The sequence below is a fragment of the Cupressus sempervirens genome, chromosome 2, assembly GCF_028749045.1.
Source record: "Cupressus sempervirens isolate cs-2001-9-10 chromosome 2, ASM2874904v1, whole genome shotgun sequence".
Taxonomy (NCBI): Eukaryota; Viridiplantae; Streptophyta; class Pinopsida; order Cupressales; family Cupressaceae; genus Cupressus; species Cupressus sempervirens.
The window spans coordinates 572854229-572881761 of NC_143119.1; the positions used below are offsets into that span (position 1 = coordinate 572854229).

Here is a 27533-nt window from a genome sequence, read left to right on the forward strand (position 1 = left end):
TATCAAAAACATAAGTCAATAATTTTGACTCTAACTAAAAAATTAAATCAATCACAATTTGACTTTTAAAATAAAATAATATTTTTCAAATATATTTGTACATAAAATATTTCTATCTTCGAATAAATTTAAAATGTTTTATTCTTTCCTCATTTTTCTTTTCAGTTCTCCATTTGAGAAAAGACAGCTTCTTGGTAGTTGCACAAAATTAAAACAAACCCAATCAAATTTTGAGGGCATAAACAAAAAATTCCGACTGTTTTAGCACGATATTAAAACCGCCGGTAAGTTCTCTTTCTTGCAGTTTCGGCAAGAACATTCATTCTCGAGAATGCTTCTTTTGGTCGAGGAGGATTCATAATCCAGTAAATCTCTGATATGCTGCAGTGAGCGTGTCACCTGCTTATGCGGGGCCAATCCCACGATAAATTGTAGGCGCTGTCTCTAAAACAATACAGCTTTATCGGTTCCGAGGATGCAAATTGGCGTGGAAATTTTTGGAGAGTAGTTTTATATAGATTCGTGAAGGTGCATTGTTGATAAATAGGGTACTAACATTTCAACCTCTCTCAAAATAATAATTGCCGCGTCAGCAATGAAAGCTTTCAATCTGAGGCAGCAGCTGCTGCTCCTCCTGTGCACCCACATAATCTTTCTGAGTCTTTCCATGGCAGATGGTAGGTACCCATGTCCTGCCATTTAATTTTCTGTATCCCTGGTTGCATTTGGTTTCTCATTCTTGAATCTCGTTTTGAACTGTGATACGATTTCAGCATTTTTATGGTCAAATGTTGTTGATAACTTATGACTGGAACATGGAGATGTCCACATATTTAGATTTTGCATTGTATGCAATCGAGGCATGTTTGGCATTGGCTTAGCTTCACATAATGGTTCTAAGCTTCGGCCTGGTTTCGCTCAAGGCTCTCCTGCATTACTTTTGGATTGGATGCAGTGTGGCCGTAGTTTGCATTTGATTAATTTCACATAATGGGCTAAAAATTGACCTGGTTCAGCTTAGAGCCCTCTAGGTGATCTAAATGTTTGAGATTTGCTGCATTACTTTTGAATTGGATGCCATGCCGGCATTTTTGGCATTGGCTCAACTTCATATAATGGTACGACGAATCGACCTGGTTTAGCTTAAGGCTCTTCGGTTATTTAAGTTCGAGAGTTAGGGCATTACCCAATAACCTGAACCTGGAATACAAGTGAATCTTTGTATCTTTGCGCAAATGTAATCGTTGGTCATGGTTAGTATATGTTTCGATTGGGAATGTGTTGAAGAAGGATTGGGATCTGTTGAATGGCATATATGAGATTAAAGGAAAGGTTCGTTAGATTCTAAGGGATTTTTTTGACACTGGAAGCTTGCTACGTATTTGCAATTCTGGTCTATAATTCTCCACAATGGTTTTAAATTTTTAATAGGTCAATGTTGACTAGGGATCGCGGGTCCAGTGTCGTATGAAACTGGTTTTTCGGTGCTCTTCAGGGTTATATGGTACACCTTGACAGATCTAGGATGTTACGTTGTTGAAGAAATAGACTAGCAAGGGCTCGAACTTAGCCCTTCTGCGCACGTTACCCATTATATCATCGGCTATTTGGTTTACAACCTGGCATATTCATTGTGAGGCATTGAAGTTTTGTTTCTCAGGCTTACAGTTTTATTTCGAACAGAATTTTTTTTTAGAGTTAAAAATTCTAGACCCGAATGAGGTTCCTGGTTTTTCTTTTGATTTATAGGGTATCCTCATTAAAGGGCTTAGCCGAATAACTTTGGGCTCCTATGAAATGACAGCGTGTGACTTATGATATTACTATTATAAGTGCCTATTGTTTAGGACCTTTACCTTGCTTAACTTTATTGAAGGACGTTTTCCTCTTTCTTAATTGGAATTTTAAGTTTATGGTTTTCTTTGGTAATCTCTATGCATTACCTATACTTGACATGAATTTGAAATAAAAAAGCATAAGTTTTCATAATTATTATGGATATTTTTATATTTTTATTATGTTTTGCTTTTCTTTTTTCCTATGTAGACCTACGTGACCCTTCACACTTCTGCCATGCAATATCAATGACCCATAAATAGAATGCTATTATAGTTGGAGATATAGATTAGAACATTGAAAGGCAGATTCTTGATTAAGAGTGGAAATGAAATTTGTGTGGGCATGTTTCGATGCTACAAATATAAAATTCTAGAAAAGCTTTTATATAAGATAGCTCTGGTTACGGTTAATTTTAGTATGTTGCATAGGTATATGATGTTATGAAAAAATTTCTAGAGGTGATTTTACATTCTGTGTTTGACCACTCTCCTTTTGCTGTAGGTCACAAATCAGAGGTCTCTTGATGCAGTGAAAGTATCATTGAGTCTGCAGTGTTGAGTCAAAGGTGTCCATCTTTAAACTGTACTTCTTTGGATATGGTTCAAAGTTCAAACAGTCCTCTTTACAAAGTCATTCTATTTCTTTGGGTGTAGATTTCCAGTTACTTGTTGGATCCAATTACAATGGTGTGGTGTAATAAGAGTGATACAAATATTATACCATAAGAGTAAGGAGCTCGTCTTTACCTTTCTTAATTTGCTGAATTAAAAAAGAAGATTTTCTTATGTTCACCATAGAACACACAAAAAGTCTTTCAGAGTTCTACCAAGGTATAGAACTTAGATTATTGAGAGCTTTTAAGTAAATATTTAATAATGTAATTCCACAATCCAGTCACTGAAACAATAGTCTATGATAAAAATACAATCCAGATACAAGTATCTAGAAGTCTAGCTCAGCAATCTTCTATGGAACAAATTTCTCAACAAACGTAGTTAGAAACTAGAGTTTATAATCAATTGCCTTACCTCCCATGAACTAGGACATGACCCCATGCATAAAACATAGCTGTCGATCAACAGAAAATTCAAGAAACTTAGCAGTTTGCTTTGGCCAGATAGTATTTCCCTCATATATCCATGTCCAACTCCCTTGTAGAGTGCTGAACAAACCATGAATGGACTCAACTTGAAGATAGCGGTGTGGCGGAAACTCAACTCTTGGTTAACAATACCAGTATTGACATATCTCCCTGCATTCAGCATCATCCAGTGCAACCTCACATCAAAGAGGCCTTCTTAATTCTGTGATAAGGGTCTACCAATATGGTGTAACCTGTCATGGGTGGGGTTTTGGAAAATCTTGAGAAACTGAAGGAGTGGCTGCTGGGGCTGTCTGTAAATAAGGCTACATCCTTCAAGGCTAGCATAGCCTTGCCCTGATAGCAACACATACAATCAAGTGTGACCTTGCCCCAGATGAGTACAACACTTTGCCCCAGCTCAATACAACACATTTTCTGCAACTGCTACTCCCTGTGCAAAGACTCCACCATCCTAGTTGTGATGTGTTAGAATTTGAGATCTGTCTTTTTCTCTAAAACCCATAAAACAACCCTTTATGAGGCCATTCAACTTAAAACGTGTCATTTAATTTTTTTGTTGCTCTCAACTCTTTTTGTCTCCATTCTGGCATTTCAAATGGCAGGTGGTTAATTTCGAAAGAGATCGTTTGTGAAGTGCCAAATAGTTTTGACAAAGAAGATTTAAGCATCTAAGGCAAGCATTGAAACCCAATTCTTTAGTTTTTGATGAATTTTTTCAAGTTTGTTTCTTTATTTTTTATTTTCTTTGATTTCAAAAATGTCGAGTGGTCAGAGTTCAGTAAAATTGATAAAAGGATCTCCTTTATGGAGACATACCACTAGGATTTCACAAGTTGTTGAAGGTGGGGCTTATGTTTGGAAGTGTAATTTTTGTAATATACAATTTAATAGCTCTTATTCTCTAGTGAAACTTCTTTTTAGGGGCACTACTGGTAAAGGGATTGATGTGTGAGGGCTCAAATAAGAAGGGGCTGTTTAGTAGGATTCATACAAGAACAAGAAGATGGTGACCAATTAACTGCAGAAGGAAAACAAAATGCTTATAATTTCGGAAAGAATAAAAAATGAATTTACCCATTGATGCAACAGCGGTCTCCAAACATCACTTCTTGCTTATATCCTTTGTGGGAGTGGAAAATGAAGTAGAAATTTCCACCTTTAACAGAGGTCCATTGGACATGGTAGTTAAAATGGAAGCAAGAGATATTGCTGAACGAAGAATTGCATGTTGCATCTATGCCAGTTATTTATCCATTCAACTTGGTGAGCTCACCATATTGGCAGGAGGTGTCAATCATCAATAGTGCACCTCCTTGTTTCATAAGTCCTAGGTATGAAAAGGTACCCTTATTGCAAAGAGAGAAGAAATCTATAGAGACATCACTAAAACCAATTAGAGATGAGATCCAAGAAGCGATCCCCAAGATTGCGGAGCGCCTTGATATCATACATAACCTCGCCGAAGCCAATCCTGCACGATACTTGAGCTGCCAAGAAACACGCATGCCTCAAACAAAAAGAAGGATAACTTCCACATATGATGGAATCAACTTCCGGGAACATAGGACAAGGATCCATGAGAGGTCTAGACTAAGATGCCTATTGCATGGAAAGATAGAACACAAACAGAAAAGGCCATTCAATGAACAATAGACAAGAACACTAAGTAGGAAATCTTTTTCGTTGATGCAAGATTGCCAGAGTACCCAAGATGTTCATGCATCATACACCTGGGGTAAATAAGGAATGATGTCCACATCACGAAGCTCTGATAGTTTGAGAAGCATTGTAAATATCCAACTCATATTGAGATATCCAAGAACTGTCGTCAATTGGTTTATTCTAGCACTCAACAAGATATTCCTTGTAAATCTCTTTCTCTGGTGCTCTTGCTGATTCTAACATCCAAAATTTTATCAATTCCCTCTGTCTTCTTCTTAGGATAATCAGAGTTATCATGTGTCTCTTCATTAGATTCATAATACTCAAAGATGTCGGAAATATTGAAAACAGGTGAAATATCCATATCCCCAGACTATTCCACTTCAAAGGCATTTCCATTGTCATGTTTCTTCAAGATCTTACAAGGCTCAAACTTCTTCATCATCAACTTACTATATGTTCCAATGGGAAATATGCTTTTCTTCAAATGTACCATTATCTCCAACCTCAAAAGTTCTACGTCTTCTCTTCTTATCTTCTCTTTCCTTATACCCTTGATTACTATCATTCAAATTACTCTTCACTTCTTCATGTAAATTCTTCATTATGTCCACAAATTCTTCTGCTTCAACACTATTCTTTACTTCAGTATCTAATTTTCTCAACTCAGTTGTTCCTCTAGGACTCGTGCCATTTATAATCTCAAAAGGTGTCTTCTTAGTACTTCTGTTCACTGAATTGTTATATACAAACTCTACTTGTGCCAAGATCAAATCCCAATTAGAAGGTTTATCCCCAATCAAGCATCTCAATAAGTTATCCAAACTCCTATCTACAACTTCAGTTTGTCCATTTGTTTGTGGATGAAATGTAGATCTAAACTTAAGCTTAGTATTCAGCTTCTTCCAAAGTGTTCTCTGAAAATAACTAGTAAACTTAGTGTGTCTGTTAGAAACAATCTTAGGAAATCCATGTAGTCTCACAATCTCTTTGAAAAATAAATCTGCTATGTGTACTGCATCAAATGCCTTCTTACAAGGTATGAAGTGTGCCATCTTAGAAAATTTGTCAACCACTACAAAGATAGAGCCATTCTCTGATTTCTAGGTAATCCAAGAAACAAAATCCATACTAATATCTTCCCAAGGCTTACTAGGAACAGGCAAAGGTGTATACAATCCAACATTCTGACTACAATCCACTATTATGACTAGTTCCTTTAGCTACTTGACAAATTCTGCAACTTCTTACCATTTTGTGAACATCCTTATACAATTTTGGCCAAAAGTTTCTTTCTAAAACCAACTTCATTGTCTTATCAATCCCAAAATGTCTTGCAAGTCCACCACTATGCTCCTCCTTTATGGTATTAGCATAGAGCCTCTTGGTATGCATAACTGAGTTCCTTTAAACAACATATCTTCCTGAATGAAATAATCAATCCACTTATCTTGTTTATCTATTATGTGATTCTTACAAGCTTTCCAAGGTTTTGCAAAATCAGGGTCAGGTTCATACAAGTTTTTCGAATCTTTAAATCCAAACACTTCAATTCTCATCTTTTTCAACAAACTTCTTCTTTTGCTCAATGCATCTGCTACCTTGTTTGACTGTCCACTTCAATGCTTCAACACGAAAGAGAAGTTTTACATGTACTCAACCCATTTTATATGTCTCTGATTCAACTTATTTTGACTTCCCAAATATTGTAAAGCTTTATGATCGGTGTATAATACAAATTCTCTAGACGTCAAGTAATGTCTCCATTTCTTCAAAATTTGATTAATTGCATAAAACTCTTGATCGTCGACTAAATATTTCCTCTTAGCATCATTCAATTTCTCACTATAGAAAGCTTTAGGCTTACCTTCTTGACTCAAAATAGCAACAACGACATTCCCACTGACATCACAATAAACTTGAATTTTTTTGTTAAAATCAAGTTAAAAAAACACTGGTGATTTTGCAACCTTTTCTTTCAATGTTTCAAAGCCTCTATTTGCTCAATGTGTCCATCTGAATTCCCTTTTGTCACCTCTCATTGTCTCTGTCATCGCATTACATAGTAAACTGAAATTTTTGATAAACTTCCTGTAGAAACTTGCCAAGCCTTGAAATGATTTAACTTCTCCAACATTCCCAGGTGTAGGTCAATCAAGAACAACTTTTATCTTTTCAGGACCCATCTTATCCATCAATAGAAATCACAAAACCAAGGTACACAATCTCCCTCTTCATAAATGAACATCTCTTCCTTCAGCCTCTATAGCACTTGTCTAATATGTTGGAATCACCGTTGCCATTACACCAAAAGCTCGAGCTGTCAATGAATGTCACAACAACTAGAAACAAGGATCCATGGGAGGCAGTTAAGCACATGTCACAAATCCATCGGTCTATGTTGAACAATACCTTCACATAGAGGGGACAAAGGCACCAACCTCCCAACAATCCCCCCCCTTAGCATGACCCAAGGGATTTGAACCCGTAACCCAATGCTCTGATACCTCTTTTTGGAATCACTGTTGTCATTACACCAAAAGCTTGAGCTGTCAATGGATGTCACAACAACCAGAGACAAGGATCCACGGGTGGCATTTAAGGAGATGTCACAAATCCATCGGTCTAAAATGAACAATACCTTTACTTAGAGGGGACGTAGGTGCCAACTTCTCAACATAATATGTATCAGGTGTTCCTCTTTAGTCTTACTATAGATTAGTATATCATCACAATATACAATCACAAATTTACTCAAGCATTTCTTCAGAACCTCATTCATCAATCTCATAAATGTATTAGGTGCATTAGTTTAACCAAAAGGCATAACCAACCACTCATACAAACCTTCATTAATCTTAAAAGAAGTCTTCCATTCATCCCTTTCTCTGATCCTAGTCTGATGATAGCTACTTTTCAAATCAATCTTTGTAAAATTCTTTCCTTTCACTCAAACGATCCATAATATCATCCATCCTAGGCAAGGGAAATTTGTATGCAAGTGTTATTCTGTTTATAGCTCTAGAATTAGTGCACATTCTCCATTCTCCATTCTATTTAGGTGCCAATACAACATGTACTACATAAGGACTCAAACTTTCTCTGATCAAACCCTTCTCAAGTAATTCTTGCACTTGTCTATTCGATTCCCCATTCTCTAAAGGTGTTAGTTGTTGTAGTCCCACAATGCACGCCCTATTTATCCTAGAAATGGGGACCCCCTAGTAAATTTTTTCTCCCAAACCCCTAGTCCCAGGCCTGGGCCATTTTTGGACTCCTCCAGGAGTTTGGGGTCAATCCCCAGTCTTTGATTGAGAAGTTTGGAGAGCTTGATGTTTGAAAAAATGAAGTTTCTGAAGAAGTGCTTAAGTGCACACTAGTGCACATGCACACCTTCTCAAGGTGCGAAGTGCGCTTAGTGCGCAAGTATGCACTAATCTCCTTTCGGAGATGCGCCCCTGAGGAGGTGTGCATTGGGGCCCAGGGTCTATATAAGACCCCATAACCCCCTCTTTCATTTCATTGTACTCCACACTTTTTGCTTTCTCCGCACCCTCACACCCCCTCGACCTATGCTTCTTCGCTCCTGCAACCAACACACAAAACACAAGGTCAACTTAACACCAAGAAGGTGTGCACATGCGCATCTCCTCAAGGTGCGCATGTGTGCACCTTCTATCAAACCTAAAACACAAAAAAAGAAACCCTAAAGAATTAAGATCAAGTCACCAAGAAAAGGTGCGCACCTTCTTAACCAAAACATTACTAATGCAAAACACCTAAGGCAAAAGGTGCGCACATGTGCACCTCCTCAAGATGTGCATGTGTGCACCTTTGCGCCTTCCAAAACTTAAGTTAAAAAACATAAAAAAGTCAATTCCACATTTAGCACTTGCATAGCACATGTGTTCACCTGACCAAGGTGCGCAGGTGTGCAACTGCGTACAAATGACCAACTAGGGGCCATTTTAGTGCACTAGCATAGCTGTAAGGGTGCACTAGGTGTACTAAACAATATAACATGGCATTTGGAGGGAATTGACTGGATTTTGACTATTTTGGGTTAATTTTGCTCGGTTTTGATCTATTTAGGGTCAATTAGGGTTTGTTTTGGGTCAAACTTTAGCTTTCCAAACTAGTGTCTCCTTTCTTGTGCAGATAAGATGGTGTCATCATCCTGTTCAATGGCAGAAAAGATAGCTCCAAAACCCATTGTATTCATGTACCAAGGTGAAATTACGGTTTCAAGACGGGCATGTAGAAATCAGAGATACTAAGCTTGGTCATATAGATTGGAACACATTCCTTACCATCTGCAACAAATCGAAAGAATGATCTGCGATAGTGTCAGCTCTTATTAAATCAGGTCTTGTTAATGCAACATCACATTTTACATCCGTTTAGTCTTCACAACTTATAATGGCTCTTGCAGAGAATTACGTGACTGAGGAAAAGGTTGTCAAGAGTGTCACAGGGGAGATAGTCTTGGACCTCCGATTGAGAAATATTGAGAAGGTATTCCATCTTCCTCGAGCTGATCAATATGTGAAGATAACGTATGACTGAGTAGAGAGATGGTATCGGGAGAAAGAAAAGTAAGCTAGAGAGACAATGCAATCATCCTTCTTGATTGATAGAACACCAATGGGTTGCAGAGTTGGCGAAGTAGACATGACTAGGGGTTATATGAAAGATGACGTTGGATACGCCATTGTGCTTTTGAGCATGGTCATGGGACTACTAGCAGCAGGACACCTTCAAACCTGGATGGTCCACTTTATAGAACCCATTAGGACAACAAAGATGCCAATAGACTGGGCTACTATCTTTTAGTGATAATTTGCATGAGTAGCTCATAGCCGTGAGAGTCGATCCGAGATTTTATATGACATCATACATGGTGTACTTATTGGTGGCAAGGACCACGAACTACCGAGGACTTCAGAAAGGGGAGCATGTAGGATGCTAATGCTTGGCCCTATGTGGTGTATACACAGCTGGTGAAAAAGAAACTCTTAGAGCAGAGCATAGAATACAGGGTGGTGAATGATGGCTTCATATTTGCAATCATTAGATTCCTTGAAGGTGATTATGCAAAAAGGATGTCAGTTGAAGCAACGGTTAGGATCACAGAGATCGGTGCATACTACATCCAATTCAAAACATTCACCTACGTAAGGGTGGCTGGTATGTTGGAAAACCCGAAGAAGCTCCCAAGATTTCCGTCGGATAGGCTCATTTTGCTGGAGATTGCCCGTTAGTTTGCATATGACAGAGTGAGAAGACAACACAAAAAGAAATGGGTATGGCCTATCACGATAAGTGCTTTTGAGGTCAAGCAAAAGCAGGATATAATGACTTCTGATTCAGAATGGGATCAGTATCCCTTGGAAGAGTATAACTCCCCTCGCCTCTACTTTGACACCATAGGGATGGTGTAGCATCTGGTAGGGAAGCAATTTGTACATGAAGATGTGTTAAAAGATCATTGGATGAATGCAGTAGACGACTATGATATCCGGAGAAGGAATTATTGTAAGATGACTATATTTGGCAGAGAAGGTGCTCGAAATAAAGATCCCACTTAAGGTTGTCGAGAAGGATACAAAAGATATCTTGGATCCTCTATACAATAGGGACAAGATTTATGACAGGCCCATAATGAATGTAGAGATTGAAAGGGATGAGAATGCCAACATTAATCATCAAGCTCGACACATAATCCAATTGACGAAAGAATGGATCAAAAAGTCATTTAGAATGGATCCAATTCCTTAGGCAATCCCCCTACAAGCCATTGCATGGCCAATCAAAGGAAAAGGCATGTTAGTTATAGTGCCAACCTTCCTTGCTCAATCTCCAGTGAGGTCGGAAACGGTACACCAACATGAGGGGGAGGTTGAGTACTTCAAGGCAGATAAGAGAAAGAACAAAAGGAAGAGAGTGTCTACAAAGGAAAAGGAACAAACATCCCAAGCAACTCAACAGAAACAAGAGCCAAAAGCTGAGCCTAAAGCTCAAGAGCCAAGCCAAGAACCACAATTGCTACCACAACCAGAAGCAACAGAGCAAGAGCTAGAGCAAGAGCAGAGGGTGCCACCAACAACTACACAAGAGGAAGAAGCCTCCCCCTCGGCTCTAAAAAGAGCAAGAATTGGATCACTAGTAGGGGGAACAAGGAGGAGAAAGTTAAAGAAGAAAACTACTCTATCCCCTCAAGTTCTTGAAACAATCCTAGAAGCAGAGGTGGAAGAAGAAGGGGAACATATGGAATATGTCCCCTTGAGCCAAAGGACTCGTGTAGCTAGGGCAACAAAAGAGTAAAGGAGAAGAAGCTCAACCTTGACGCCTCCATCTGTTCCAAAAGAACCTATTTGGGTTCCAACATCAGAGGATGAGCAACAATAGTGGATAGCTGATATGGAGGGTCAAGAAACATATGTTTTCGACCTTTCCGATTTTGACTTCATGCCAATAGGCATTGAGATGGTGAGGGAAAAGATAAGAGATACTCCCACGAGTCAATCCTTAGGAGAGGACTGGAATCAATTGCTGCCTCTACCTCAAGGACCTCTGGGCATTTCGCCACCACCATCTTAGGATTTATCATTCCTGGATAAAGGCTTAGTAACTCCACTTCCTCCCGCTATAGAAACAAAAGAACAAGCAATGGAGGAAGTCGAGCCCTAGCAACTACATGCCGATGAAGTATCAGAGGAAGGGCAAATACCTGAAGAGCCTCAACAAGCTCCTCACGATATAGAGGCTAGGACCTTAGCCCAAACAAATACAGAGACTCCAACTAGTGATCTTTCTTAGCGGGAAAGACTCTAGAGAGGACTGAGAGGGGAAAGGGGCCTGTAGTGGAAACCACTTGTTTAGTTAAGTACATGTCTCCAATGGACACCACATTGACATGGCTGAAGAGGGAGGTTATGTTTTGACAAAAGAGGCTTGGATCTAATCACTGAGGAAGGAATGACAAAATTGGTAAAAGCCATCAAGAAGCCTGAGCCAACCACAGGTGATGCACGAACACTGGCCTTCATTATGAAGAATCAAGACCATGACTTGCTTGCACACAAAGCTATTTCTCCTTCGCATGCTAACATCGAACAACCAACTCCTTAGGATTATCAAATAAAGGAGGTCATGTTGGGTAAACCCATGATAGACACTACAAAAGTGATGATCATTATGGGGATGAAAGAGGTGTTTAGACATACGGACCAAGATGAGTCTGAGTTGATTGCGCTGCAGAAACAAAACGAGCTTTTAAGAGGCTATTTGCATGGAGTTGTGGGCCTTATAGACCTGGATAATCTAGAGATCACTCTTGCTGCGACATTAGAGAGGAAAGAAAAGGGGAATGTATAATTATATTCATTTTTGGGAGCATGTTAGCAATGGCGCGACAATTTTGAGGAAAGAGGTGTACGAATAATACAGGGGAACTTGAACCTGTTGCACCACATTCAGTCGAGTGCGGATAAGTTGGTATCCATAGTGAACTAGGATTTTGGATTGATGGATGAGGTAAATACCTAGGCTAAAGACTTACAGGTGCTCCAATCAATAAAAGGTCAAAGATATCATACACTCATCGAGGTATTCATTGCTGAGAAGCTTGATAAGCTTGATGATTGAATTGAGAAGATATTTAACAGCAATAAAGTCATGGAAGGTCTACATGCAAATATTCAGAAAATAAGAGACCAAACACGAGCAAATTTTGGAAGCAGAAAGGTACTACAATGTTGCTTGCCTTGAGATTTTTGAAGATGAGTCAAAGACTAAGCTCAATACGGTGCAATCAGTGGTCCAAAAATTCTGAGGAACTTTTGAAGATGCTTCATAAGATGAAGATATCAGGCAAGCATTCAAGACTGAAGAGGTATTATTGGAGCTGAACACTAAACTTGATTATTTTGTGGCAACCCAAATAGAAGTCAGCATCTATCGTCGATTAGTAAGGGATAAATATGGAGCTTTGGATTTGCCAGAAGCTGCCCATGTGATGGAGATAATAGAGAAATTCAAGAGCAAACATCTAGACATCATTTTGTTATAAAGGGGAAGAAAACCTAGATGCTGGAAATTCAGTTTTGACATTTGGGGAAAATTTTGCATTTTAGGAACCTATCATCAAGGTGTACAGGTGCGTTATTCATAGAGGTGCGCCGATAGTTTTGAAGAAGAAGTAGTGTGCCGACAATTAATTGCCAGTTGCTATTTGAAAGCATTTTATGCATTGGAAACACATTTTGATGGCAATTCAACTCCCATAAATGCCTAGAGAAGGCCGAGCTTCCATTTTTAGAGCTTCCAGAGACTCTCATATCCTGTTATAGCTTCTTTTTTTTTTATTGTTTTAAGTCATGTAAAGGCTCATGCACCCATTAATTGATAAAAACAAGGGTGGAAACTACTCAGCACCATTTAGAGAGTCAGTTTGTATATAATTAGATTTGTTTTATTAGTTTTTAGCATGTGTTTGCATTTTAAGAGCTTTCACTTCTAACACAAAAGGAGATGTTTTCTTATAAATACATGGATGTAATATGTACTCGAGGCCATTATCTTGATACAATAATATATGCTATTGGTGCTTTCATTCTAAGTGTTGTTATTCTTGTCGGAGTGTGTTATTTTTGTGAATGTATGTTCATGAATAATAATGGAGCCAATGGTTTTATTGTGTTATTATGATTGAGCGACCTTTTAGTTCTGGTGTTTGCCTCGTGTTAACGAATTCCACTGACGTATAGAGTTGGAGAAGAGATCACTTATTGTTCCTGCATGGCTCCTTGTCTTGCATGAGCACACTTTCTGTGGACTTGCGATTTGATGAGAAGTGAAACCTCTTTCAGTTATTATTGAGTTCCCATCGACGATTGCATCAATGGAATTGAGGAAGTGTTGCTCCCATTTTCATTGGTTTCCTATCCGATCTTTTTGATGATTTAACTCGCAGATGTGTTGTTACTGTGGTTTATGTCTGTTAGGAATTTCCCTTTCAAGTTATTTGCTTTAATCTCTCATCACCCTATCTTGTTATTTGCTTTTCTAACACTTGGTTAAAATAGGAATTCATATAGTTGCATTGATAAATTGCATTCATCATAAAATAGAAAATACCAAAAATATATCTCTTTTGTGGTTACTTTTCAAAAATAGCAAGTAGATCAAACATCTTATCCAAAATTGGTTCGAACCAGCAAATGCCTCCTTGTGAACATACACATTTATCTTCAATTGAGCGGATTTTAGTAGGTTGCAAGATCGCCTAGAACCTTGGAGTTGATCCTAGATTAGCTTTTTCAAGAGAGGAGTTCGAAAGGATTCCTGCAGTTCAGTGTCGTGCAAAACGATAACTCAACATTAGTCTATGCAGTGCTTTATTAGGCAAATTAGATTTACGTATCAAATCCATACAAATACTAATACTTTTCACAGGAGGTAAACCATCAGGCACAATCTTGAAATTCAGTCAACAAAGATCTCATCTCAGGTGTGTGTTGAAGTCCATCTCTCAATCTTCCTAGGGATCAAAGCAAAGAAAACATTCTGTTTCTTTATGTCTTCCACAAACTAATTTCCTTCAATCAAGCAGACTCTAATTGTAGTATAGTGATTTTCTTCAAGTTTATCTACCAAAGGCAAGAATACTTGTCTCTTTCCATTAGCTCAAATAGTTTACTGATTCAATCTACCTTCATTCAAAGCTTGTTTATCATACTACTAAGGTCTTCCCAAAAGAATACGACAACAATCCATAGTCATAATATCATATAAGACTTCATCAAAATAATTTCCAATCTTAAATTGCACAAGGCATTGTTCACTTACTAGTAACTTGTGCTCATCCTTGATCCAAGCAATGTGATGAGGGTTAGGATGTCTCAATCTTTGCAACTTCAACTTAGATACCAACTCCTGAGACGCCAAGTTATTAGAACTGCCACTATCAATGATCACTTTGCTACATTTTTCTTCAATCTTACATTTGGTCTTGAAACGACTCCTCTTCAAAACAGGTTCCTCATTCATTTGCTCATTCCACAAGGTTTTTCTAACCATCAGATTCTCTCCTTTGGTGCATCAACTACTTCTTCTTGAATCAAAACATGCTACTACTTCTTGTCTTCTTACTAGAAAATGTACATTCAAACGCTCTATGTCCTTCTCCACATTTGAAACAAGTACCTTTAAACCAAGATCTATCTCCTCTTTTACCAATACTGTTACTCCTAGAGTAACTAGAATAACCGCCTCTAGTGAAGTTACCTCTTCCTCTGTTTCCATTGTCTTCTTTCCATTATGATTTACCTTTGTCATTAGATACATTATCAGGTTTACTTCTTTCTCCATTCCCTGAAATCTTCCACCTCTTGCTCTTTGTCTATGTTCTTGTTTCTTTGCCAACTTTTCTTCATCTTTCAAGGCATACAAGTATGCTTCTTCAACACTTTCCATTTTCACAAAACTAATCTCATCTTGTATATAAGTCCTCAAACCATTCAAGTATCTAGCAACCTTTTCAACCTCATCATCAAATGTCTAGATCTAATGTCCAACTTATAGAATTCCTTAGCATAATCTTTTATATTAATGTTTTTCTATCTCAAATTTTGCATTCTTCTTAATAAATTAACTCGATAATCAATAGGAAGAAAATTCTTTTTCAACTTACTAACCATTTTCATCCAAGTCTTGATCTTTTCTTTTCCTCGTCTTTGTCTATTTGTCTGCAAATGTTCCCATCAAAGAGAAGTACGCCTTTTCAACTCTGTAGCTGCTATCCTCACCTTATCTTTAGGGATACTTTCATAATCAAAATACTTCTCAATCTCAGAGATCCAATCCAACAAAGCATTAGTATCAAGCCTTCCAAGAGCATCAGTATCAAGCCTTCCAAGATAAGTAGAAAGTTCAAAAGTAAGTCTTGCATTTTCTCCAGCTAAAGCCTTAAAAAGTCTTTCCTCATCTTGTTCTTTAGGTTCAGGGTTAGGTGCTGCTGCTTCTTCCTTATCACTAAGATCCTCAAGATGTACTCCTCTTCTCTGGCCTGTTTCAACAGCTTCGAGTCTATCTGCAATTTGTCTCAACATGTCCATTATAGTATTATCTGCATTTCCTCTACCTTGAACCATTTTAACAATAGCTCCCACAAGAATCGTAACCCTCTGCAAGTTACAAGTCAAATACCAGATTTGCCACCCTACAACTAATTCAATCAGGATTTTCTACGATCCCAAGACTTCGTAAGGAAAGAAACCTTCGCTTTGATACCACTTGACACAAGTCAAGAGGGTCTAAAAACCTCTCCCAAGCTACCCTTGCTAGAGTTAGACACGTAAGCCAACTATATTGGAGAAACCACAAGAAATTATGTTGATTCCAAAGGTAGATATGAGGAGACAATCTTCGTACAACATGCAGCTGATTGAGTTAGCTCATCATAGCGATCCTCATGAGCTGACAGGGTGTTTTGGGGGTCTCAGTTGATTGCTTACTATTTTTAGAAAGTGTATTATGGGCAGTTGCTATTCTTAGTAGCGCAGTGGATGACTTGGCAGTTGGTTGTCACTTGCGGTTGATCAGGTTAATAATTACATGAGCTCTTATTTATTTATTCATTGAATTGCATTATTATAATAATGTTTATATTATTATAAATAATGATTTAAAGAGATTTCTAAAAAGTAAGTTGGAAGGTTTCTAGTGTTGAGTTCTTTTGGGAAACTTCTATGTTTTTTGAAGTGAAATTTTATGGAAACTTTTGCCAACGAAAAACTTATAAATGAGAGCACTTTTCATCGGGAAATAGCACGCTTGATTATATATTTGATTTTGTGCCTTTGTGGCTTTTTCCTGGGTTTTGAACTGTATGCCCTTGCTGATGTATAAGGGTTAGAAATTCTAAGAATTGCTTTTGCAATTTAGCTACTGGGGTATAGCTAAGATTGCCCAACTTCTCTACTATTCATCACTGTATCTGAGAAGTGTTTTCAGTCCACCGTTGAAGTATAGTGGATTTGATATTTGCTAGATATTCTCCTACTATGTCTACTGTGGCTTGGAGAATTGTGTTACTAATTAATTCTAGAAATGTGGAAATTTATGATTTCTTGTTAAACGATTGTATTGGATGTCAAGATAGACATTGGGAGTTTGTTTATCTATCAATATCAGCGGCTTAGGTTAAAATGCAGGCAGATTACATTGAAAGGGGGTAGCCGTTAACAACATTGAGGGCCGTTTCTTTCATTCACAGCCTTGCATTGAGATTGGATGACAGGCAAGAAGCCGTATAACCATTACTGGAGTCTGTGCAATTATCCAGCAGCCCGTGCTAAGGAATTCTAGGAGTCACTCCATAATTGCCATTATTCACTCATCTATCCAACATTTGCTGTGAGTTATTCAAAGCCGGCTATCATCTGCAAAGGCGTGGCATTAAGGAGTCACTGTAAACAATAGGAGAGCAGCTGTGGTTATTGGCTTGACACAATAAATTGCAGTGTAGGTGCTACATTCAGATTATATGAATTTGTTTTATAAAGAAATTTGCAAATAAATAAAGTATTAAGGAAGTTTATGTGGCTATTATCTATTATCATTTCAAATTCCTTGAAATTGTTGATTATGATTTTCATACGAAAAAAACAAATACATTATTAAATTGTTCAAATTGCAAAAACAATAAGTTGTGCTCAATATTCAAGTTGGAAGCCAGTTGGGGATTTTACAATGCCAAAGAGGGAGATTGTTGGAACTACAATTGGAACAATTGTTATGTTGTCATTGATGTTAAAGCTTACTGATAAGACATTTGCTAACAATGTAGAGTGCTATATCATTTGATTGATGAAGAGGATTTGAAAAGAGAGATAACAAAATGAATTAGTGAAGTGGTTGAGTAAAGAGGAGTAAGTGTGATGGAACTACAAAGGGCACTTGATTAGTTAATATTTGACAAGATTATATGTTGTTTCATCATTGTATTAAGTGACAAAAAAGATGAGCTAAAGTATAGAGGAGATGATTGATGCAAGTCAAGAAGTTAAGTAAAACACGAGTTTGACCGAGCAACAGATTTCTAGGTCAATGAAGAAGTTAAGCATTACCAAGCAGAAGATTAAGGAGCTTAAGTGTTAGCCCAGCAAAACAGTATTAGCTAAGTGATGGTAGTGATCGAGCAAGATGAAGGAAAACAGAAGTAGTGATCGAGTACAGTGATGGCTGAGCAAGCCAGTGCAAGCTGAGTGTGACAAATTAGTTGTGATTGAGTTACCTAGTGATGACCAAGTTGAAGAACATAGTGATGACTGAGTGTCAACACGTTAACAGTTTGAGAAATAATCAAGATTTGAGGCCGACACAGTTGAATTTACGGAATAGTTAAAACATGTTAAAGATGAAGAATGATGAGTTGACATATTTTAATGTATGAATTAAGTTTGATAAGTGATCTAAGGCGAATATTCAATGAGAAGTTGATGACTGAGTGTCAACACATTAATAGTTTGATAAAGAATCAAGATTTGAGGCCAACATAGTTGAATTTACGTAATAGTCAAAATATGTTAAAGATGAGGATTGACGAGCTTGAATATTTTAATGTATGAATTAAGTTTGATAAGTGATACAAGGTGAAGATTCAATGAGAAGTTTCAAGGAAAGAAAAAGAAAGATGAAATGATGAATAGATTCAATGAATTTGATCAAACCCTAAGAACTATGGTTATGTTTAAGTGACAAAAGATTGAACTTGTCTATTTAAGGAGGCATAGGAGATGTTTTACATGTTGGCTAGCGAATTTGTGAAGAATAATTGGTAGGACAAGAGTTGCAGAGGAAAAGTGAGAAGTTCATGAAAGTGAGATTGCTTGAGATATTGCCAAGCACATCAGAGATGGAGAATCTGATGAAGACTAGTCAATGAACCAAGAATGAGTTGAATGGAGATCTAAACATGCAAAGTGAGTTGTAATTTATTAGATCAACCTAGTTGTTACTTTCTAACTATTGTGGCAGTAAAAATCCTTTAATCAAGGTTGACCTAACGGTCATGTTGTAAACCCTTTAATCAAGGTGACATTTTGATGGGGGTGTTTTTGAAGATCTCTAACAAGGCCACTCCTAATAGGGTGTGATTAAATTCTTTAACAAGTTCATACTTAATAGTGTGTTTTGTAACCTTTAACATGGTTGGCTCTTAACCGAGCTCACTTCAGAAGAGTGAAAAAGTGGTAGCATGTTACTTTGTGGTTTTTCCCAAATTGGGTTTCCACGTTAAATCTTGGTTGCATACTTGTGTGAATGTTGTTTTCATTTGTTATGTTGTTTATTGTTATATGTTTTTGCAATTCGGCTAACACTAAAACAAAGAGCTAGGTGTTGATATGAATAAGTTGAATTATTGATGATTATTTGTATTGACCGAGTGTATTTATGAGTTTGATTAAGTTTTTAAAAGTTGAATTGGTACATCTAGACATGAGGATAAATGATTTGTCCCCCTCAGTTATTCTAAACATTCTAACAGTCGTGAACCAAAGAACATATGTTGACACCAATCACAAAACCTGTAATCAATACAACATCTGTGCAACTCCCCCAAGTGCTAACAAAATCTTCTATTTCCAATAGTTCTTTGGTGGACAATGATATCTACACACTTCTCCCTAGAGATTTGGTTCCCATGGTGGGGGTAGTTCATGGAATCAAACGCTAGATTATGAGGGCATACCATTTCAATGCTTCTAACATAGCGTAGCGGCGTTGCCACTTGGTGGAAAGATGCTAGCAAAAAAACATTTGACTATCCCTTCGTCCAATACTTCCTTTGACAAAGAGTCCTATGCTGATGATGAGGATGAAGCTCCTTTTGCAAATGTGGGTGATATAAGTTTGGGTGATGCTTTTTTTGTTAGTTGGGTCATGCATGTGAATACTACTCTACCTCCACCTACTGAGGTGGCCAACTCCAACTGTGATGCCTCTTCTTCATGTATTGCTTTTGTTCTGGGATAGTTCTCAAACGATGTAGGAAAAACAATTCTTTAACCTCACATTCTTCTCTACATGTTCTGGGTGAGTTGCCTTCCCACCCTTGAGTTGGGCATTTAAACTTCATGCTAATGTGTTGTTTATATTTCATATTTGCTAGCACGTTTACTATTAGTGTGTTTCTGAACACCTTTACAACTTGTGGGTTGTGGTTGTGTATGGGTCAACACCTTTGTGATGCTGATTTTAATAAAAAACATAATCCTAGGTGGCCGAGATCTAGCTTGTATCTCATACAATTGTTATGAGACAACTTGTGAAGGTGCAAAAGACATTGGGTCAAATAGTTATTAGCAACCAATGGGGTGTATGGAAGCAATCAAATTTAGAGAGGGCCCAAAAGGTCAAGTCATTGATCTTGAATGATAATTGGTGGGCTCTTGTGGAATATGTATTTGAAGTTACCGACCCTATCATGGCTATATTTTGGTTGGTTGATACAGATGCACCATGCTTAGGGGATGTCTATGATAGAATAAACACGATTGTAGAGAAAATAAAAGTGGTATTAAAAAAAAGAATGATCCCAAACTTGAATAAACCTTTTACAAAAGGGTGGAAACAATCATTCTTCATCATTGGAATAAGATGACCATGCCATTGCCCCTACTTGCATAACCTTATCTGTGAGGTACCATAGTATTGTTGTACTTTCTATCCAAGGAGATTACCTCCGTATCGAGATTTTGATATTGCTAATGGGTACAAGCGGGCATTTAGTAGACTCTTCAAAGACCCAAAAGTGGAGACAGTTGTTAGGAGAGTATTTGGCTTGTTTTTCTTAGGAGGGAATCATACAGTTGTTAGGAGAGTATTTGGCTTGTTTTTCTTAGGAGGGAATCATACTCCTTGAGTTGTTAATAATTTATAATCCAAAATGAATGCTACTACATGGTGGTACCTCCAACCTCTTGCAATCAAGATCCTCTCTCAAGTAAGTTTTTTTTTACCACATGCATTGTAGATTTTAGTACTTAACATTCTTTAATTTATTTTACATTTTTTATTTTGTTGGTTTTCTCTCTAGGTTGCAAGATCTTCTCCCGCTGAATGGAATTGGAGTACACACTCCTTTATTAAATCAGTGAAGTGTAACTGGTTGGCTGCAAAAAGATCTTAAGACTTGGTTTATATCACTCCAATCTGCGTCTTTTGTCATGTAAGGATCCCCAATTCAAGGAGGGGGAAATGAAGCTTTGGGATATAGTAGCAGTGTATACCAACTTGGATGTAACCGTTGAGGATCTTGCTAAAGTCACTATGGATGATGATGATGACAACAACAACATACCTACACATGGTGCCTCTAGTGCAAGTGAAACCAATTTGGGTTCAAATAATTTTGAACTTTCAGTAGTTGAGAATTTACTAGATAATGATTTTTTTGAGGATCTTTTTGATGATTGATGAATCATGAACTATTTGTTGTTGTAATGATTTTCATGGGAATTGTGAATGTAGACATTATGATGTGGCTTATTTGAATATTTTTGAACTATTATTTGGCATTTAATTATTGTCTTTGGCATTTGGCATTGATCAATGATGAGGTTTTGTACTATCAAATGATTTAGTTTTACAATTCTATATATTTCTTTAGTTTTTGTATATAATATGTACACATACAAGTACCCAAACACATCCAAACCCCGAAGATAAATTTTTCATGCATCCATGTACAAGTAATTCATGTACCCTGATCCGAACCGGTAACTAAGGTTTCAAGGGGAGGAAGAAGCAGAAAAACATTTTTGTGATCTAGACAATGGTACTTTAGAGTTTCAAGTTTCAATTAACTCAATTATCTTCTTATTTGCTACACATTACAGTGAGAAATAAGACAGAACAATAAGCTAACTATAAGGATTGTTATTACCCACATGTGCATCAGGTACTTCAGATGTTAACAATCATTTTTAATGTGCACAATCATAAGGTCTTAAGCTTAGTTGTCAATTGGGGCATGTGAATTGGATCCGTGGATTTGTGAAAAAAAAATTCCTATTATGATTCGTAAGGATTCATGTGTATATATATAATATATACATATACATACATACAAAACTATATACATATACATATACATACATACATACATACATACATACATACATAATGTATGTATGTATATGTATTATATATACAAAAAAACAAGAGAAATATACAATGAAAGCAAAATGAGAGCAAAATAGTGAGCAAATGTGAGGTGAAATGTGTTTGGATGTTGAATAAAAGGGTTGTTTTAGGGTTAGGAGGCAAAAAATACATTAAAAAAGTCATATTAAATAAGTTGGACCCACTTAAAACCTTAGTCTACCCGTGGATCCTTACGGATTTGTGCTGGATCCTCAAGGATTCACGTGGATTTGCATTGGATCCTCTAGGATTCACATTGGATTCATGTGAATCTAGATACAATTCTTGTTTTACACAGTGGATTCATCCGGATTCACAGGTCTGTGAATCCAGAGGAATCCACTGTGCAAAACAAAGATCCTTTCAAGATCCACACAAATCTGGGCACGAGTCCGAATCCGGATCGGACCTAGACCCAAATCCTGCCTCTCGAGCACGAATCAGGTAACTAGGGTTTTAAGTATTTTTGAAAAGGTTTTTTAAGGCACAAATATATAAGTAATGGGCCTAGAAAAGTCGATTGACTAAAATCACGTGGAAATGACATTTAGCATATATTTTGTCTGGTAAGAGATGATATATTCATAGGTAAAATAAATAGGACCGCATTTTGTTAACTTGTTTGATTCAAAAGCCATTAAAAGAAGTTCAGGATCAGAAAAGGTGAAAAGAAAGTCAAGGAAGAGGGGCCATTTGATTTAATTTCACTTAATGGAGCTTTAAAAAGTTCTTTACTTTCAAATTTGAATAAATCTACAAAGAGGTAAAGGCACGTGAATGGTTACTAATTAACATCTTAAGGCTATGCTAATAGAATATAATCAAAAGTTTGCATTCCCACAGAACATTATAAGATTTAGAGACTCCTTATCTCCGTTTGATACATACTTGACAAGGATTTATTTGAAGATTTGGCTGTAGAGCAAAACTTCAGCAGTAGAGAAGCAGAGATCACTGACAGTGAGATTTGCAAATAGAAAAAGAGAATATAATTGTGGAAAATAAGGTTGCCTCTAGTAGCCTTATATTCAACAAGATTTAATGTTATTGTTCACTGCTTGTTGTCTAGTAATTTTAAGGACTAGTGATCTGAATTGATGAAGTGGGCTGCAAACACGATATTTGGTGAATCAATTACCTGCAATACCAATGTTCAAGTTCTGGAAAATCTTGCAAAACTCGAAAGAGTTGTATGCAAACCAAAAGTCATCTTATTCATTGAAAATGAAAGAATATATACAAAGATGGAATATCAATAGCATCATAACCATGAATTCGAAATGTTTATGTGGCTAAATAAAAAACAACAAAATTAAACTAAACTATTCAAAACTAGGTGTCTAATTACTCCAACTTGTCGGGGCCATAACTTTTGACCCAGAGCTCGGAATTTGAATCCGCTTACGCCATTGGAAAGAAAAACTAAAACTCTAGTTTCAGTCCCTAAAACAGTGAGCCTACGGCTGCCCAGTTTTAGGGACCGATTACAGTTTCAGCTTAAAGTTTTGAGCAGAAGACCTCCGAAAAGGCCAAACAAAGAGATACAGAAAAACTTTGAAAAATACTTTAAAAAATTAGATCTTCTATATAATCTGGATCAACTGGACTCCTCCGTGGCCAATCCAACATGGAAGGTCATAGTACTCAGTCACCTTGTCAGTTCATGCTCTATCATTACAAATACACTATCACCTTTCTATAAGTTGCTTGATAAAGTAACATGCTTCAACTCTTATAGCTCAAGATTCTTCCACAATATCACATGACAGGGGAGACCAAAGGACATGGTCAACCGTCCTCTCATCCCCCTCAGATGCAGTTTACTGCTACATGTGCAGTGTGCTCTTCATTCAAGGATTATGTGCACATTCCTTGAGAAGTATGACTGCCGACATACCATTCCTTCTCATCATGAGACTAGGAACATTCAATACACAATTTAATGCTTGCGGGCTTTTAAATTCTACCAAGTTGTAATGTTATATATTCTTTACATGTACCACACTTGCATTAGTACATAATCTTCTTTTCTTTATAAGGTAAGATCTTCAATTCATTTTCTCTCATTCTCATACTCCTGACTATGAATCATTAGGTGTGCAATTTAAAATGTCGAAGTAAATAAATAAACACAGTACATTTAAAAAAAGATTACAGCTAACAGACTGTGGAAGATTAATCCCTTCAATTAGTACATGATGATTATATTTACAGAATTTTTCTACAATTCGACTCTTTTGCACCACTTGAAGATATCAATCCTGCAAATGTTGTGTGTTCCCTATTGTGCATCATCTTTCTAGAGACAAAAATGGCTAGAAGAATGAGTACACCAAACAAGAACCCTTGGCACAAGTAATTATATCAAACAAAAGAATACTGTACTGAAATTATGAACAAGTTTCAACCAGATTTGTCCATTAAAGAAGAAATATTGCCTATACTGCAGGGATAATGTGAAGAGAAAGAGTATCTTGAGTTGGACTTCTTCTGCTAAGCTTTTATGTCTAAGAGAGTGCTAGAACTCCCATTGGCAGTTGAGGAAAGGAGATGGGAAGAGGAATCAATCAGGTTCAAATTTAAATGATTAAAGTGATCTAGATAACAAGATAATGCTATGGATATCTTGACTTATTACCATCAAGCCGGTTATTTTGTATGGCTAAAGATCTCAAAACTCCTCTGCGACATTGGCTATATGGTCCATAAATTGAGAATTCTAGTGGCATTCCTCTTGCGAATGAATAACACAGCACTTTACTGCTCAATGCGCAAACTCATAAAGTACTATCCATCATGGCCCCTAGCATGGCACCCATGTCAGCTTCTATATTTGTGATTTTTCAAATAACCCACACCTGATATTCACAAAGGCCCACAGTGCTCCAAGCATGGAGGCACAGAACGGAAGGCCAAGTTTGAATGCAACACTGAGAACAAATCAGTCATGGCATTAAATCTGCCTCCAAGGAGTGGATTTTACAGTATCCCTTATATTACTAGCTTTCTATAAATGCTGCCTCAACATACAGTTCAAATCAAGTGATCAACTTGCACTTTTGCGATTGGCAATCCTTGGGAAGGTGCAGGCTAATTGTTACCAACAGCAGTCATCCATTATGTCCATGTCATATTTAATTCATCTACTGTGCCAATTAAAAGGTCTGATCCTTAAAGAAAAAACCTTCTTAAATTCAGTGATATATAGGGAGCAAAGGAAAATGCATAACCAATTGTTCGTGGCAAGGGCCTCCAATATGTTATATGTGGCATAGGTCAGTTGGGATGTCTACAATATTAGCCTGGGCCATACCATCTGTATTCAGCTCAACAAAAGGGTTTGAAGCAAAGAAATCCATCCTTTCTAGCTCAGTGATATACATTGCGTGTTTCATTATCAAGTACCTAATGCTTTGAGTTACTGCTTGACATGTGTATTCAATGGTTAGAGTGCTCGAACTTTAACATGATCTTCTGTTTCTGAGGGTTTCTACTGACAAACCCTTTGGTAACTTTTTGAAGGTAGGGGTTATCTTTATATAGTCCTTGAGAATCTTCACGATCTTTTTATTCCTGGTAGTTGTTTATTTTAGAATGAGCACAAATTGAATTCAGTGGTAATATGATTCGCTTAAAGAGATAAGCACATTCTTAAATTTCAAAACTGCAAGAAAATTCAAAATTGGGTGAAGCAAATTTCATTTCATTGTTATTGTTGCAATCTAGATCTAATGCAAGTTGCAGGAACCTGAGTTGCTTTAGATAAGCAGACAGGAGATACTTTACTCAATCCTTTTCAGGATCAACAAATTGAACTCTACCAGATGTGGAAAATGAGACATTCACAGATTACTTATACTCGTTAGGTACAAAGGAATACAACATCGTGCACTATGATTACTGTCTGATGATTGTGTTCAACAGCTTGATGGTGAATGTTTCAGATGCTTATTGTTTAGTGCTATATCCGATAAATTAAATACATGATGTAATAATAAAGATAACAGTACACACCAGATACAGGAGTAAAATATGGCTTTCTCCTATCATGAAATTATTACAGAGAAGAACAAAGATGGTTGCTCAAGGAGTACAGTTCATCCCACTACACCAAGCTACCTTCCTTGATGATACACAATATATTAGAAGACTTGGCGGTTGCCAAGAGGAACCCAACCTCCAACCAGCTGACACTTATTACTACCTGGTAGTGACAAACAACTTCACACAAACAATCAATATGTTGTTGGATAACCAATATTTTCGAATATAACACTAAACAGTGTACGCTGACTAGACTTATCTTTGGAATCTTAGTAGTGTATTTATGGTGTTTTCTGATGTACTTGAGATGAAACCCGCAGCTGCAATAATTTTAGGCTACCTTATGAGTGCTATCACTCTAATTTAGTTTGAGCCTGCAGCTGCAATAATTTAAGCCTAACTTATGGTTGCTATAACTCTCCTAATTTAATTCTACCTTGATTGCTCCTCATACTATCCTTGCTGTTGACTAATAGTTTGCCAATGAAATCCATCTCTTCAAACCAAGGAGGTCTAACAATTCTGTAAAGCTATGTGGTTGTTGATTTTATCTGGTCCATTCCTTTTTTTTTGGCAAAAATCTACGTCTAGAATTAAGAAAGAAAAGCATATGTCAATGATGGTTCTATTATACAAGATTTTTAACAATAATCTCATTTTTCATTGCAGATTTGTCAGAGGAATTATTGGTCAACATTAACAAGTTTAGGCAAGACATGAAGCTCCCTGTTCTGACCAAAAATGAAAATGCCGCTTGTTTGGCAGAGCAGTTAGCGGATCAGTTCAAAGGCCAAGTATGTAGTAATTCTACGGGTGAAGATACTGTGCCTGGCACAGAACCTCAATTTTCAAACTATCCACAGTTATTGGAAAATTGCCACCTGAATATATCTGATAGCAAAGATGGAGTAGTTATTCCAGATTGTGTGCCTGGTTTAGATCCAGAGATAGCATTTCAGAATTATACTCATTCACAATATCTTCAGTATGTGAATGACACAAAATTTGTGTCAGCTGGGGTTGCTTCTGAAGATAATTGGTTTGTGCTGGTTCTGGCTACCAATACAACTGGTGGCAATTTCCAAACTTTTAGTAGAGGCATGAGACATTATGTTAATAAGTTGCTGTCCTTACTGGCAATCTTGGGGGCTTTAATTCTAGCAGCCTGAAACTCCAATTGGTTGATTTCAATTATTTAAAATCCATTTAGTTTGATAATGGTCTAAACATCACATTCCATGTCTTATGAACAATCCCAATGCCCAAATCCACTGAGCCCGGAGCCCACATTTTAGTTGCTTTGGGCATTGTGGTCTGTCCACTTGTCCCAAATTTTATTGGGATGACATCGTTCACATAAAACTTACTCATGTTCAGTTTCCAAAAAGCTTTGCTATCAAATTACGCTGTCTAATTTTAACATTCTAGAAGTTTGGTTTTATTTCCTTTCTATTTACTAATTTAATTGTGTCCTTGAGCATCCAAATTTTCAAATTCAATCTGAGATTTCTATTTTTAGTATGCCCTAGTTTTCCCACAAAAAAATAATGAATTCTACATTACAAGACATTAACAATCTTTACTGGTTTAAAGGAACCTCTTACCTTTTTGTTATGGAGGATGAATGCGGAAATGCAGGTAAATTAGAAGACAAGCAAACCACCAAAATACA

General features: G+C 37.1%; 1 protein-coding gene across 2 annotated transcripts; it reads left to right on the plus strand.

Annotated features, from left to right (window-relative positions):
- The first annotated feature begins 167 nt into the window (after positions 1–167).
- LOC149574729 (putative GPI-anchored protein At3g06035) lies at positions 168–27302 on the plus strand. 2 transcript variants are annotated; one of them, XM_089814548.1, is made up of 3 exons: positions 168–284; positions 388–677; positions 26531–27302. In XM_089814548.1, the coding sequence occupies exons 2-3, from the start codon at positions 596–598 to the stop codon at positions 27028–27030; spliced, it is 582 nt and encodes a 193-aa protein (XP_089670674.1). In that variant the 5' UTR covers positions 168–284; positions 388–595; the 3' UTR covers positions 27031–27302. The 2 variants fall into 2 exon arrangements, with proteins under 2 accessions (XP_089670674.1, XP_089670673.1); XM_089814547.1 differs by lacking the exon at positions 168–284 and having other exon boundaries at positions 291–677.
- Positions 27303–27533: the final 231 nt, after the last annotated feature.